This window comes from Bubalus kerabau, chromosome 3 (genome assembly GCF_029407905.1).
Source record: "Bubalus kerabau isolate K-KA32 ecotype Philippines breed swamp buffalo chromosome 3, PCC_UOA_SB_1v2, whole genome shotgun sequence".
NCBI lineage: Eukaryota > Metazoa > Chordata > Mammalia > Artiodactyla > Bovidae > Bubalus > Bubalus kerabau.
This window is the reverse complement of record NC_073626.1, coordinates 33573515-33588319: the sequence shown is the minus strand read 5'-3', so window position 1 is coordinate 33588319 and position 14805 is coordinate 33573515. Positions and strand designations below refer to the sequence as shown.

The following is a 14805-nucleotide window of genomic DNA, read 5'->3' as shown; positions in this document are numbered from 1 at the left end:
AACTTGCTGATTTTGAAAAATTGTTAGTATTTTAGAGGTAGGTCTCCAAACAAGGGAATTAAAACTTTCTGGAATGTTAAAAGGGGCTTTAACAGAAAGATAGATCTGTGGCAAGTATTCGAAGGAACAGCACAACAGTAGGGCTTTGGAGCAGAAGAGAAAACATTTTAAATGCATGACCAAATGTTTTCTTGAAAATTGGTCTAAAATTAGATGACCAAAAATATAAGTACTATGTCTACAGTCTAGAGATATAAAGATTTTCCATAAAAATGAATGAGCACAACACACATAGATTCTGCAAGCCTAGCAAAATCTGAAACTAAAAATATTGTTTTAGCTGGTAAAAACATTTTTTATATGTAAGTGAATTATGGTGCGTTTCCTAACTGCCTGAAATGAATACCGAATTGAAACAAAAATAAAATTCTGTAAAATTTGTATGTTTAAATGAGAAGAGTAGAATAAGAAATTCAAGTAACTACAAAAGAAAAAAAAATGAAGACAGTAAAACTACTCACATACACAAAGGAGGTATAATTCATAGGAGAGACAATGCTTTTGTTACACAAGGAAAAATCTAGATAACTAAAGATTCTAGTCTAAGTCTTGATGAGAAACACTTTATACAAACAAAATTCTTCAACCAGTCCACAAATTTTCCTCCCTCTGAAATAGGGTCATGTTTAACTGATAAGTTATGGAGTCAAGAAGGAAGCATTACCTGGGCCTGGCTTGATAAACATGACTCTTGGGCCACAGAAAAGGAACCCTGGTTCATAACCACATTATAAATTCTACGTTAGCTCCACCCAGCTCAGGAGACCTGACAACCAAGTAGGGCGGTGCTTTTCTGCAAGCTCACATACCAGTGATCTCTCCCTGCTGTGAGGATGGGGTCAGCTGCTCACCAGGGATCACCTTAAAGTTTTGCTCCTCAGCCCCACGCTTGTCACCGAGCTGTCAGAGGACTACTGCCACACTCAGGGCAACACTCAGCTCAGAAGAAAAAGAGGCATGTCGCGCTGGACACTGTGCTGCCTTTATCGAATACAGCGAAAGCCCTACAGGAGACTTTCACTTACTACTTATTAGCTAGAACTCAGTCACCTACCCGCCTCTGACTATTAGAGTAATTGGAAAAGTAAACACAGTTGATCCTCATATTTCACGGATTCTGTATTTGTGAATTCATCTACTCACTGAAATCTGTTTATAATTCCAAAATCAATACTTGCCGTGTTTTCATAATCACTCACGGACATGTGCAGAAAAATCTGAGTTGCCGATACATGAAACCCCGGCCGAGGTCTAACAAGGTGAACCTGTGCCTTCTCTTTCAGCTCGTGCACAGAGGTGACCACATGATGGGGACGGAGCGGGGCAGAGGAAAGCAGGGCGAGCTGGGGAGGGTGTGAATCTTAACTCTGGGACCTTCAGTGGAGAAGCCTCAGGGAACTGAGTTAACACACGGAGGCTCATTTTCTTTTTTATAAAATAAAGAAATTCGACTCTACTAAGATCAGTAGTTTTTAGGACTTAAGATTACAGTCTGTGTGAGGGGTGTGCGTTCACGTGTGTATTTCCCTAGGAGCAACAGCTGAAGGTTTCTGACAAATTTATAGAACCCACCTTTTGCCAATAACAAGAATCAACTGCATTTTTCCAGCCACTACTCTATTGAGGTAGGCACGGAAGGGGTTTGGAAACGAGTGCAACCTAAAAGTGTCTACGTCACTGATGACTCAAGAATGCTTTAAGGTAAATTTTTCTGCCTCTGTTGTTTGCTCGGCTTATGATTCACTGCTTCTCAAACTTTCCACAGAAGCCCCCTCCCACCTCCTCCGTCAGAGGAGAAGAACATGCATGCTGGGCAGTTTGAGGAGTATACCACAAAACAGCTTGCCATCAACAGATTATTTCTCTGGAGATTCATATTTTATCATAAAAATTCACCCCAACATATAAAATTTATTTTGGAATTCTGCTTCTGCTTTAGGATGCAGGGAACCACAAGAGAATGTTATTCCAAACTGAAGAATGAGAAATCTCCAAATAACCTATAAAATCATAACTTTTCCTGAGCCCATTAGAGAACTGAGGTTACAAGGCACCAAGTAAACAAATTCCAAAGAGTAACCAGAGCCTCTCAGGAGAGACAGGATGCACACTGTCTCAGCCCTGATGGAGCACAGGAGAAAGAGGCAGCCCCATAGAAGTCAGTAAAAAGAAAACAGGTAAAATTTTAATCCATTTTAAAGGGTGAGTATGGGCCTCAGCCCATAGCCCCACCAGGGCTTCCCAGGTGGCGCTAGTGGTAAAGAACCTGCCTGCCAATGAGGAGACCTAAAGAGACCTAGGTTCGATCCCTAGCTGTGGAAGCTCTCCTGGAGGAGGGTGTTCTCCTGAAGAATCCCCATGGATAGAGGAGCCTGGCGGGCCATAGTCCCTAGAGTCACAAAGAGTCGGACACAACTGAAGTGACTTGGCACACATGCACACACACACATGGGCCTCAGTGGTACATATAGAAAATCCCATTCACCTCCTCAGACCATTATCTTAAACCAAACAAAAACTCACACTACTAGGGAGAAGCAGAAAAGCCTCTTGGGCCCAGACTTCAGTGTCTGCTAAAGCCCAACACCGCACAGATACAAACAATGCAAAGTTTGAGTCCACAGGAGGGTGTGGTGGTACACAGAGAAGGCCACATTCTCAGGTTGATGTGCACAGGGCCACCTAAGATTAAGGTTGCGCAAGAAGGACTGAGAAACTTCCATCCTGTCCCCACCACAAGCCCCACAGCCAGTAACAAGAAAAGGCATTCTACTGCAGGGAGAAGAGAAGAGACAGAGAGAGATGGTCTTCTCTGTGATGCAGGCATCTCTGTGTTGAAAGAAAAACCCACCAGCACCACCAGCCCCACAATAAGCACAAGGGAACACCAGCTCCCAGTGGAGGAAATCAAAGGCTGGGGACCTAAAGGTGGGTATGCTCAGTTATGTCCGACTCTTCTCTGCTTCTCTCTCTGATTTCAACTCATTCAATCAATCGTGTGATTCGAGAATCTTACTGTGGTCTGTAAGCCATTTTTTGTTGTTGTTTAGTCACTAAGTTGTGTTTGACTCTTGCGACCCCACGAACTGCAGCCCACCAGATTCTTTTGTCCATGGAATTTTTCTCTGCAAGAGTACTGGAGTGGGTTGCCATTTCCTCCTCCAGGGGATCTTCCTGACCCAGGGATCTAACCCACATCTCCTATGCCTCCTGCACTGCAGGCAGATTCTTTACTGCTGATCCAATGCGGAAGCCCAAAGGCGGCACAACCACAACAAAATCCAAACTCTGTTCGCTGGCTGGTTGACTCAAGCACCCATTTGTAACAGTAGAAGAGGTGTGCCCATTTCTAGGAGCAAATACCTAGTTAGCAAAATACTGTTGTTCTTCTACAAGCAGTATACGGTATTCAATCACAATTATGAAACACACAGCAAAGCAATTACACAATAACCAACTGTCAAATAATAAAGCAGACAACAAACCTAGGATCAGAGATGATACAGATGTGGGAAACACTACACAGAAACTTTAAAATACCTATACTTATATGTTAAAGGTTCTGGTGGAAAAGAGCACAACATGCATGAACAGATGGGGAACTGCAAGAGAGAGATGGAACCTACAAAAAAAAAAGTCAGGTTGGAGAGCTAAAAAATAGAATAGCACAGATTAATTCCTTAGTTGCATTCATCAGCAGTAAGGACAAGAAGAATAGCTAAGGTAAGAATCAATAAACTTGAAAAGGTGAACATAAATTAGCCAAGCTGGAAGACAAAGTGGGAGGGGAAAAAAAAAAAAAAGAGAACAGAGAACCCTAGAGCAGTGGGATACTATTCTATGGTCTCACATACATAGAAGTGGAATGAGAGAGAAGAAGCAAGTTTGATACTGAGGGGAAACAGTTGCAAAACACATACATGATAAAGAAAGAAAACTTGTACCTGGAATATATAAAGAAATCTTACAATTCAACACTAAAAAGACCACCTTCTCCCCAAACACACACACAAATAAAAAGAAAACCAATAAAAACTGACGAAAGGATGTGAACAGACACTTCATGGAAAAAGATATTCAAATGGCCAGTAAGCACAAGAAATGATGCACATTATCATTACTCATTAGGGAAATGCAAATGAATACCATGATTATATGCCATTACATATCCACTAGAATGGCTAAAATTCAAAAGCCATAATACCAAGCACTGGCAAGAATGTGAAATAAGTAGAACTCTCATGCCCTGCTGGTGGGGAAGTGAAATTATATGACCCCTTCCTTTGGAAACTACGTTGGCAGATTTTTTTATATAGTTAAACACACATTGCTTGACCAAGCAATGCCACTCCTAGGGTATTTAACCAACAGGATAACAAAGGCTGTTAAAAAACAGCCTTAAATTTGAATTGTCAAGAGTACACTAAGATCTCTGAGAAGATACAACCCTGTCACCAAAGACAGCTCCTGGGCAAGATTTTCCAAATGGGTTAAAAGCTTTGAATGAATAGGAATTGCAGGCACTCTTGAAAGTTATGACCAACCTAGATAGCATATTAAAATGCAGAGACATTACTTTGCCAACAAAGGTCCATCTAGTCAAGGCTATGGTTTTTCCAGTTGTCACGTATAGACGTGAGAGTTGGACTATAAAGAAAGCTGAGTACCGAAGAATTGATGCTTTTGAACTGTGGTGTTGGAGAAGACTCTTGAGAGTCCCTTGGACTGCAAGAAGATCCAACCAGTCCATCCTAAAGGAAATCAGTCCTGAATATTCATCGGAAGGACTGATGTTGAAGCTGAAACCCCAATACTTTGGCCACCTGATGTGAAGAACTGACTTACTGGAAAAGACCCTGATGCTGGGAAAGATTGAAGGCGGGAGGAGAAGGGGACGACAGAGGATGAGATGGCTGGATGGCATCACCAACTCAATGGACATGAGTTTGAGTAAAGTCCAGGAGTTGATGATGGACAGGGAGGCCTGTTGTGCTGCAGTCCATGGGGTCACAAAGAGTCGGACATGACTGAGTGACTGAACTGAACTGAAACCTAGCCAAAGACACTCCTTCCTTTCCACCTTTAACCTCATGCTATGGCAGGGAAGGAGAGAGAAGGAAGTGATGACCACAAAAAGTGTGTGTTTCAGATATACCAAAGTGTGTTACTCTCTTGGAATTTCCCTTGAAGTGTGTGTTTCAGATATACCAAAGTGTGATGCTCTCTTGGAATTTCCCTTGGACCTTTACATCTGGCCCCACTGCTCGCAGTGGGCTTGCTAAGTGATAACTAAGCACTTGTCTTCCCTGTAAAGCTGCTAAAATCTATTAAGAAACTTTATAAGGGTCAGTTTTGGTAATGTGGCCAAAAAAGCAGCGGGTAGGGGAGGAGGGGTGGAGAAGGCAATGGCACCCCACTCCAGCACTCTTGCCTGGAAAATCCCATGGACGGAGGAGCCTGGTGGGCCGCAGTCCATGAGGTCGTGAAGAGTCAGACACGACTGAGCGACTTCACTTTCACTTTCCACTTTCATGCATTGGAGAAGGAAATGGCAACCCACTCCAGTGTTCTTGCCTGGAGAATCCCAGGGACGGGGGAGCCTGGTGGGCTGCCGTCTATGGGGTCGCACAGAGTCGGACACAACTGAAGTGACTTAGCAGCAGCAGTAGCAGCAAGGGAGGAGGGGAGGGCTTGATGAATTTTGTTTTACTAATCTTTTCTGCCTGTGCTCATGTGCTAAATTAGCTGCTTTATATTTCTAAAGTCTTAATCATTTGCATCTTTTGGTCAAACTCAACATTTATTACTTTAGGGATTTTGGCATAGAATTTAAAATCCTAGGAAGGAAGAGACTGGTGATTTTGGCTGATTTTTTTTTCCTTTCTGGCTGGAATAAGGAAAATTTAGAAGATGGTGAAAACACTGAGAAATGTTTACTGAACTTTTTGATGAAACATAGCAATAGTCTGACTCAGGTCTTGATTCTGACACAATTAAAGCTCCCTCTCCCATCATATGAAACTGTATCCCTGATCATAGTATTAACAATACCTTTTGGTATTAGTTTGTGATTAGAGCATTGTTTCCCTGTGTTCCTCAAGAAACTATTGCTTTCTAGGACTTCCACAATTTATGCTAAGAAGTACTTCAGTAGAGCTGAAATTGTTCATAAATTTGCTATCATAAGTATTAACAGCATGATTAACTATCTGTGAGAATTTTCTTAGCCCCATGCTTCTCAAACTGGAACAGAGGTACTTCTATCTCCCATGACAACAGAAATTCATAAAACAGCAATGGCATACCTTCAGTGGGCCTCAGGTTTACTCGTTATGTAATTTACAAGGAATTTTCTAAAGCCAGATTTAGTGAGGTATAATTTCCATGCAGTAAAATTCACCTTTTTAAATGTACAGATTGAGTTCTGACAACTGAATATTGATGTGTAAATGCCACCACAATCAAGACAGAAAACATTTCCATCATTCCCACAAGCTTTTTGTGCCTTTTATAGAAAATTCTTGCCCCCATCTCTGCTGACCCCGATCTGTTCTCTGTTCCTAGAGTTTTGCCTTTTCTATAATGTCATAATAACAAAATCACAAAGTATTCTTCTATGGCTACATTTTTTCATGGAGCATAATGTCTTTGAGATATATTCATGTTGTGGTTATCCATAATTGGTTGTTAACCTGTATACAGATTCCACTGTATACAGGTACTTTGTTTATTCTTTTATCAGTTGATGAACATTGAACTGTTTCCAGTCTGACAAATTATGAATGAAGTTGTTATAAAGATACACTTCCCTCTGCCCCTAGGATATCCTTATGTCTCACTCCCGTACTCTTTTCAGAACTTTGCTTTAGTGTCATCTATTCAAAAAGGTTTCCTCCGACTCCTCTATTTGAAATAGCACTTCTCATCACTCTCTGGTCCCTTATCTCCTGTTTCACCACATCTAAGTACTCAGCATTACCATCATTTGCATTATACTTCTTACAAAAAAGAAAGACAGAGATCATATTAGTCAGGGGTCTCCGGATAAACAGAGAAAACAGGATATGTCTTTACACAGATATAGAGAAACAGAGCCAACAGAATATAGTTATGTAATTTTAGACCTGAAATCTAGCCTAATTCATTCATGTACAGACAGAGAAAAACTAAGCCTAAGATAGTGATGTCATCTAACATTAAGTCCACTACCCTTTTAACTACTCAAATGTGATCTTACTATATGAAACAACAACTATGCACAAAAAGCAAAACATTTATTCTGAGAAGACAAAAATCATTCTAAATTATAAAATTATTCTAAATTATGCAGAAATAATGTGGAAAAGGATATTCATAGCTAATATTGTAAGAAAACTCCCTGAAGACTGATTTTTATTCAATAAATATTCTTGAACACTGGCTAGAACCAAAGGTGTTACATATTACAATGTTTAGAGTGTAACTGGATGTTACACTATTCCAAATACTAAGCATTTATAATTAATTAAGTGAATCACTAGTTATTTAATAGGTACCTATCAAGTGCTTATAATTGCTCAGAGGTTAAAAAAAATGTTATTATCTTCAGTCTCTATCTTGAAGTTACTTAAAAGTTTTTTATATTGGGGCAAAAATCTTTAAGCATTTGACATAACCACAATCTCACAAGTTTGAAACAAGTGAGAAGAAAAGAGGATTTTCCAGTATTAGTGTAAACATCCAAACTGGGAAGTGACTATGATAAAGTAGGAAAAAAAAAAAATGGGGCCTGAGGCAGGAGACCAGAATCCGTGATGGGCTCTGCCATCAACAGTCTCTGGGCAAACCAGTTCACATGTCTGGGCCTTGCTTAAAACAATAAAATAAAGTAGTTCTTTACTATGAGTGTTAATGACAATCATCTCAGAAGCTTTATAAAAATGTGCCATGTGCAGGAACCACCTCAAAACCATTCAATCAAATGACCTGGAGAAATCTGTGGAAAAGTCCTTCAGATTTTTCTGCTATGGCTCCCTGGTCAGCGACCTACGGTTCTTTCCACCCTCTAACAGACTCATTCTGTGAAACAGGGTTTTAATATTTTCTAGCCAGAACATGAATATATTTGAAATCTCTTTGCTTCTTTCACAGTAAATAAGACTCATCCTAGTATATGAAAGTCAAAGTATATGAAAACTGACAAAAATCATTTAAGAAGAGAATCATTTAGATACCCTACAGTGGAACTTATTTTAATTTACAAAGTTAAATTTCAAGCCAGTGTATAAAGTAGATGCTAAATAGAATTATTTACTTTGAGTCTGGCAACTCAAAATAGATCCCTAGGGCACAGTCCCAGGAGGTGGGAACAGGAAAATGACCCCTGGTACGCTTTGAAACTTCCCACTCTTATCTTTCAACAAAGGAAGTATCACCAGTTGCCTCACTGATTAAGGAAAGGCTATGATTTGGAAAACAACTCTTGGTAGACCTTTAGGGAAGAAATTTACCCTTTCATAGGGCATAGTGGCAATAACATATTTGCTACAAAAGATGGATTGGTGGAAAAAGAAAAAAAAATCATTTTTGAGCAATACTGTAAGAGCAGTCCCACACTGGGCACAAACGTGAGCCACGTGGACCAGCAATGAACGACTTTAGGTAGAATCTGTGTTTCCTTACCTTCTTCCGAACTAGAACAAAATCAGGGGGCTTCCCTAGTAGCTCAGCTGGTAAAGAATCCACCTGCAATGCAGGAGACCCCAGTTCAATTCCTGGGTCAGGAAGATCCGCTGGAGGGAGGACAGGCTACCCACTCCAGTATTCTTGGGCTTCCCTACTGGCTCAGCTGGTAAAGAATCCCCTGCAATGCACGAGCCCTGGGTGTGATCCCTGGGTTGGAAGATTCCCTGGAGAAGGCAACAGCTACCCACTCCAGTATTCTGGCCTGGAGAATTCCATGGACTATACAGAAAAAAAATCATAGCCTATGAAATTTTCTTCAGTCTCCATATGTAGAGCACTTCCCCTCTACAGAAAAACCTTTTTGACATCTCTACCCAAATGAAATGTTCACGTTCATTGACTAAGTCCACAAATCTTTTATAGGTGAAAGGCGTTCAAGGAAACTATGAACTATTTTTTCTGGAAATTAAAGCAAATCTGTGCAATTTATCATAATCTTTAAAAAGTTTATCCGTATAGCATCACTGTCTTTAAAAGGCACGTTAGTATAGCATCACTACTTGGAAAACGGGTGATTTGGTTTGGTTAAGTTTTCTTTTCCTTTAAAATGCTGACTATGAAACTCTCACTTGGTTTTCTGTCCAGAATGTGAAAATACTTTTCTTTTACTTCAGGTGGGCCCTACAATTAGTTATGCTCCCACAGGGCCTCACACTCCCCAGCACCTCTACAGTTGTCGCTGCCAACCAGTAACGTAAGAAACACGGGGAACCTTTTGTTAATTTTTTTTTTTCCAAAATGCAATGGAAGATCATACAAAATAATTCTAAGATATCACGAGCTCAATATTCATTAAGATTAATTTTTAAAATAAAGACATGTTCTTAGAGAATGTAGACAACAACATGGAACTTGGAGCCCAACATCTGGTTGGTATCACTTACTAGGTGTTCCAATCATAGGCAAGTTAATTAAGATAATAACACTCCTGCATCAAACTGATGGTAGGATCAAGAGGACACTCTACATCACCACTGCTGTTCTGTTGCTCAGTCATATCTGACTCTCTGAGACCACATGGACTGTAGCCCGCCATCCTCTGTCCATGGGATTTTCCAGGCAAGAAGACTGGAGTGGGTCTCCTGGATATCAGAAATCCTCATATCTTAGGGGAAGTCGCTAAGGCATGTCAAACTGTTTTGCAACCCCATGGACTACAGCCCTCCAGGCTCCTCTGTCCATGGGATTTCCCACACAAGAGGACTGGATTGGGTTGCCATTTCCTCCTCCAGGGTATCTTCCCAATCCAGAGGCTGAACTCACGTCTCCTGCACTGGCAGGCAGATCCTTTACCACTGAGCCACCAGAAAAGCCTATCCTGCACATACAAGGCTCTACAAATAGTAAGCTATTACATACATGTTAGCTGCTGGTGGTTTTTAATTTTATTTCGAAGTGAATCTTTAAAAGTCTCTGTCCAATGAGGATTATCAATAGTAGGTTCTTACAGGTTTTCTTCAAATCTCAATATACCCAGATAAGCCCACTCCTATAACATCTGATTACACTATGAACCCTGAGTACTGTGATCTCCAGGAGAACTGTTCACATGTATAATCTCTATTTAAATTTTTTAAAAACATTCAGTTTTTGTGCCTATATTAGTTTTAAGCATCAGCTTTAAGGCGATCAAAACTGCAACAGATTTTAATTAATCTCAGGACTCTATCAGCAGTTCAGAGGCACAGAAAACAGAACAAAACAAAAAGGCAACTTCTCTGATGCTATTAGCAAAAACAAATACCTTATTTAACATGTTATAAAATGTGTATGAATTTATACCTTTAGTTTTGCTCTTTCTGTTTTATAACACAAACAAGACAAAAATACATTTAAGAAATATTTTCTAGAAATAAAAGCAATACTAACATTGAATAAATGTAAACAAATATGGCAAGCAAGCCTACAGAGAAATCAGCACACTCTATTTTTAATCAAAACCCCAAACCACCATGGCATTTTTACAGCTTAAAAATGAAGAGGACCTTTCAAACCAGTGCCCCCAACTCGAACAGTGAGGCACTTCAAGACTGATAAAAGATCACAATCTCCGGTAAGCTCAACACATTGCTCTTATGAAGTGTAGACAACTCTTTGAAATTATTCCTTCCTTGTAAGGCATGCACAAAAATGCCACTTGCTTTTTTTTTTTAAGTGATGGGATGGGATTCCAACAGAATATGGTCATTTATTTTCTTATTTTTATTATGTACAAAATATTATTCTTAAGTTACCCTGTATATATCTGTACTACTCTTCTTCATCTCAGATTTTAAACTGCTTTAAGCCAAGGATTCACAACTTTCTTTTGATTAACAATGGACTCAATATATTAAAAAAAAAATTCTGAAGATATTTTTAAAGATTTAGTTGTTGAGCAATTGTACTGGGAATCCTTCAACTCTGATAAAAGCAGCTATCTAAAATTATTAGTGAGACAAGTTTCTTTATCAAAAACTTTCTGATCCAAAGACATGATGAAATAAAAATATACACAAAGGCTACAGATTTCCAGCTGTTGGAGGGGCACACATGAACAATCACATGTTAAACACCCGGATGCTGCACACTCAACTCTAGGGGTTGATTCTTCATGGTCTTCTCAGAAAAACACTGTTTAACATCTATTTACCAAAATAGGACTCCTCTTAATTCTCATTTCTTCACGTGTCTAAATTTATGGTTGCTACTGGAAATATTATAAGTCTACATGAACTTAAATAAAACATCTTCCCAGCTATTTTGAGCACAAATTTAGCACCAATGTAACATGTACTAATATAATATTTTGATAATTACAAACATAGTTAGGTAAGGCTCATTTATTAGTAAAAACAGCTAACCACCCCACAGTACTCAGATATGCCAAGCACTATGCTAAGAGCTTTGTAAGCATAATCTCATTTAATCTATAAACAGTAGTGTCCCTGTTTTACAAAGGTTATCCACTTTATCCACGGTCACATAATTGCAGGATCCAGGTTCAATTAGATCAGTTCTACCTAATTCCAGACCTGGACTTTTACCACCACAAGACAAGCTATTTTTCACTCAATGTCACCCCCTGTAGGGTACGATTCTTTTTAAAGGTTCTAAACCAAATGTAAACCGTGCTTTCTCAGTGGGGGCTTAGAATCTTAGTAGTTTGGGGAGAACTACTGCCAGCGTCCGAGGCAGAAAGGACCACAGATATATTTCAAAAGTCCTACAGATAAATGCTTTAGAGACAGTAACACACCTTTAATGACGCCAAGAGCAAAATTTCAGCTTAGCTGTCTCTTTCGCAGGGGCAGGGGTCCCTGACGCTCTACTCTGTATTGCTACCACAGGCTCTGTCGTGCTGTACTGCCACTATCTACTTTATTGTTCTAATCACCCCACTGCCTTCTGCCTTTCTATCTTTGCACTTCCCATACCTTCACAATTTACTAGAAGACAGAACATCTGTATCAGACCTTCCTGGCTCAAGTATCAGACAGTCAAGATTCCACAGTTTTAATCTCTTATCCTACGCCATCATGGGCAAAACTATCCGGCGATAGCAGACTGCCTTAAGGTTGGTTGCGCCTTAAGATCATAAGGGTATTCTAAGTACATTACCTCAAAAAGTTTGACCCCTTTCTTGCTAAACTGTAATACATGCTCTAACCCTAAGAAGATAGAGACCATGATGCATTTTAAGAAATGCTGGGCATAAAAAGGGAAGTAAGTGGAAAACTGACCCAACATGAACATCAACTGCCATCATGGTGCATAATATAAACTGCTTAAATGGGTTTTCACTTTTATAAGCTAGCAAACAAAATACCACCCTTGCAAAACACTCTAAAAGAAGAACACATGAATAGTTTGTAGTAACAGGCTCTATTTAAAATAAACATTTATAAAAATGGGTTTTGTTTTTTTTTTTTAAATGGGTTTTACATTATATTTCACCTTCCTAATGTTCTGAAACTGAATTATATTCTCCAAACTTTAAAAATATATTCTGAATGTTCTGAATATATCCTAATGTTCTGAAACTGAATTATATTCTCCAAACGTTTTTGGAGAATTATATTCTCCAAACTTTAAAAATATATATGTATAGGATGCTGATTTAGGTACAGTAAAAAGATGAGTGCTTGCTAGGAACTGTGGGCAGGAAAGAAGGAAGAACGACTAAGTACTGCCCGGGGCATATTGAGGACAGTGAAAGTATTCTGTATGACACGGTGAAGGTGGACTCGTGTTATTAAACATTTGTCAAAACCTATAGCATGTATATGTAGCATCATCAGTTGTAACAGATGGAGCACACCAACGCAAGAGCTAATAACAGAGAAAAAGCGGGAAAGAAAGAGTGGAACGTACCTGAGAACTTTCCATACTTTCCATGCCTTTTTCTATAAACCAAAAAGTTTTTTTTAAGTCTACTAATTAACAAAAAATAGTTTTGGAAACAGTTAATGGTGATGGCTGCATAACATTGTGAATATAGCTAAAGCCACCAAACTGTACACTTAAAAATGGCTAAAATGGCAAATTTCATGTTATATCTGTTTTACCACAAATCAAAAGGATTAGAGACACTCCTTGTCTGATGAGAAAATAATTCAGTGATTCCAGGGGAAAAAATGCTAGTAAATGAATCATAATCCAATGCAGAAGTCAGTGAAATTCTTACCAGAAAATATTTTCAGGAGATACTACTCCACTATAATAAGAACAGTAAATTTTAAGTGTTGCCGTGTTGACAAAAGCAGTATCTCAAGGGACTCTGGTTCTGTCATGAAGGGAAACTCCATACCTCCCAAGTCCTTCCTCTCACAACTAAAAAACCAGAGATGTCACACAACAGAGCAGCATAGGAAGTGTTCGAACGGTGGAAAGAAGGCGGCTGCCTAGAGACCTTGCCCCTGGAGGAAAAACATGGCGGTGTGTGCCCGGGGCCTTCTGCTGGGCCCCCGGTGTTGCAGGCAGGGCATGGCAGGAGACAGCCTGTGGGACCTCCAAGAAAGCTTTTCCTCCACCCAACACCCGGCCAAGGACCAAGAAAAGGGCGGACCAACAAAAGAACCAATCACCCTCCAATTACCAATGGAGGAACTACTTTCCCCTTCCAGCAGACCAAATGAGAAGTGGAAGTTGCAAACCCCACCCAGTCTACCCTTCTCACCAGAAGCAGTCACCCCGTCACCCACCAGTGGTCAGTCAGACAGCTGGATAGGCAGGCGGACCGTCATCGTCCCCCAGGGAGAACCAGAGGTGCGGCAACTGCCCTTCTGGCAAACGGTCAGTGTTGCTCCTTCTCCTTAGGCCCTAGAATGCCTCCAAGGAAGGAACATCTGCAAGGAGGAGCAAAAAGCTGAGCCTCCTCCCCTCCCCAGCAGCAATGAGATATATTAAGAAGGCAGTCTGAACAGAGCTAGTCACCAAGATTAGTGCAGTCCAAGCAAAAGCAGAGCCTCACCCCGCACAGCTGATGAGACTGACCAAGACCGCACAAGGAGGGGACTCACCCCTGCTCCACCTTCCCTGGGCTCCCAGGGTCACTGAGGCCCAGTGGGGAGCTGAATCTCCACACTCACTCCACAGTGCCGAGCAGGGCTGGTCAACATTCCTACTCCCCACTCGCCTGGGGTCAGCAGTGCCTGGGGGAAACAGAGCCACAAGGCTACTGTGAATTCACAAGGCCAAAGGAAGCAGTGGATGCAGACCTGGTTGGCACTCCACTCCCTCCAGCTCTGCCCTGGTGGTGGCAGGCTCAGCAGGAAACTGACACTATAACTCAAATCTCCAGGAGGAGAAGGTGAATATCCAAACTACCAACTGCTTCTACTTTTGCTATAGGGGTGCTGGAGTATGGAGTCGGGGGGAACCTAGTGGGCACGTGAACATACACAAACATCCAACCCTCATCCGCGTCAACAGGAAGCCTAGCTGATTTAAAAATAATAATAATAATAATTAAACAGGCTCAAGAGTCTCATAATACAAAACCAGGATATAATTTTAGAAATCACTGCCATACCAAGAACC

General features: G+C 40.5%; 1 protein-coding gene across 7 annotated transcripts in view; it reads right to left on the bottom strand.

Moving 5' to 3' along the window:
• The window catches only part of SUPT3H (SPT3 homolog, SAGA and STAGA complex component), a 413877-nt gene that overhangs the window by 265973 nt on the left and 133099 nt on the right, over positions 1-14805 (bottom strand). The window contains exon 1 of one of the 7 annotated variants that reach the window (XM_055571287.1): positions 1239-1393. The exons of 5 other annotated variants lie outside the window; for them this stretch is intronic. In XM_055571287.1, coding sequence (XP_055427262.1) covers positions 1239-1249 — 11 coding nt within the window. In that variant the 5' untranslated portion in view covers positions 1250-1393. Of the gene's footprint in view, positions 1-869; positions 1113-1238; positions 1394-14805 lie in introns of those variants that run through there. One more of the 7 variants, XM_055571288.1, reaches the window with a different exon arrangement.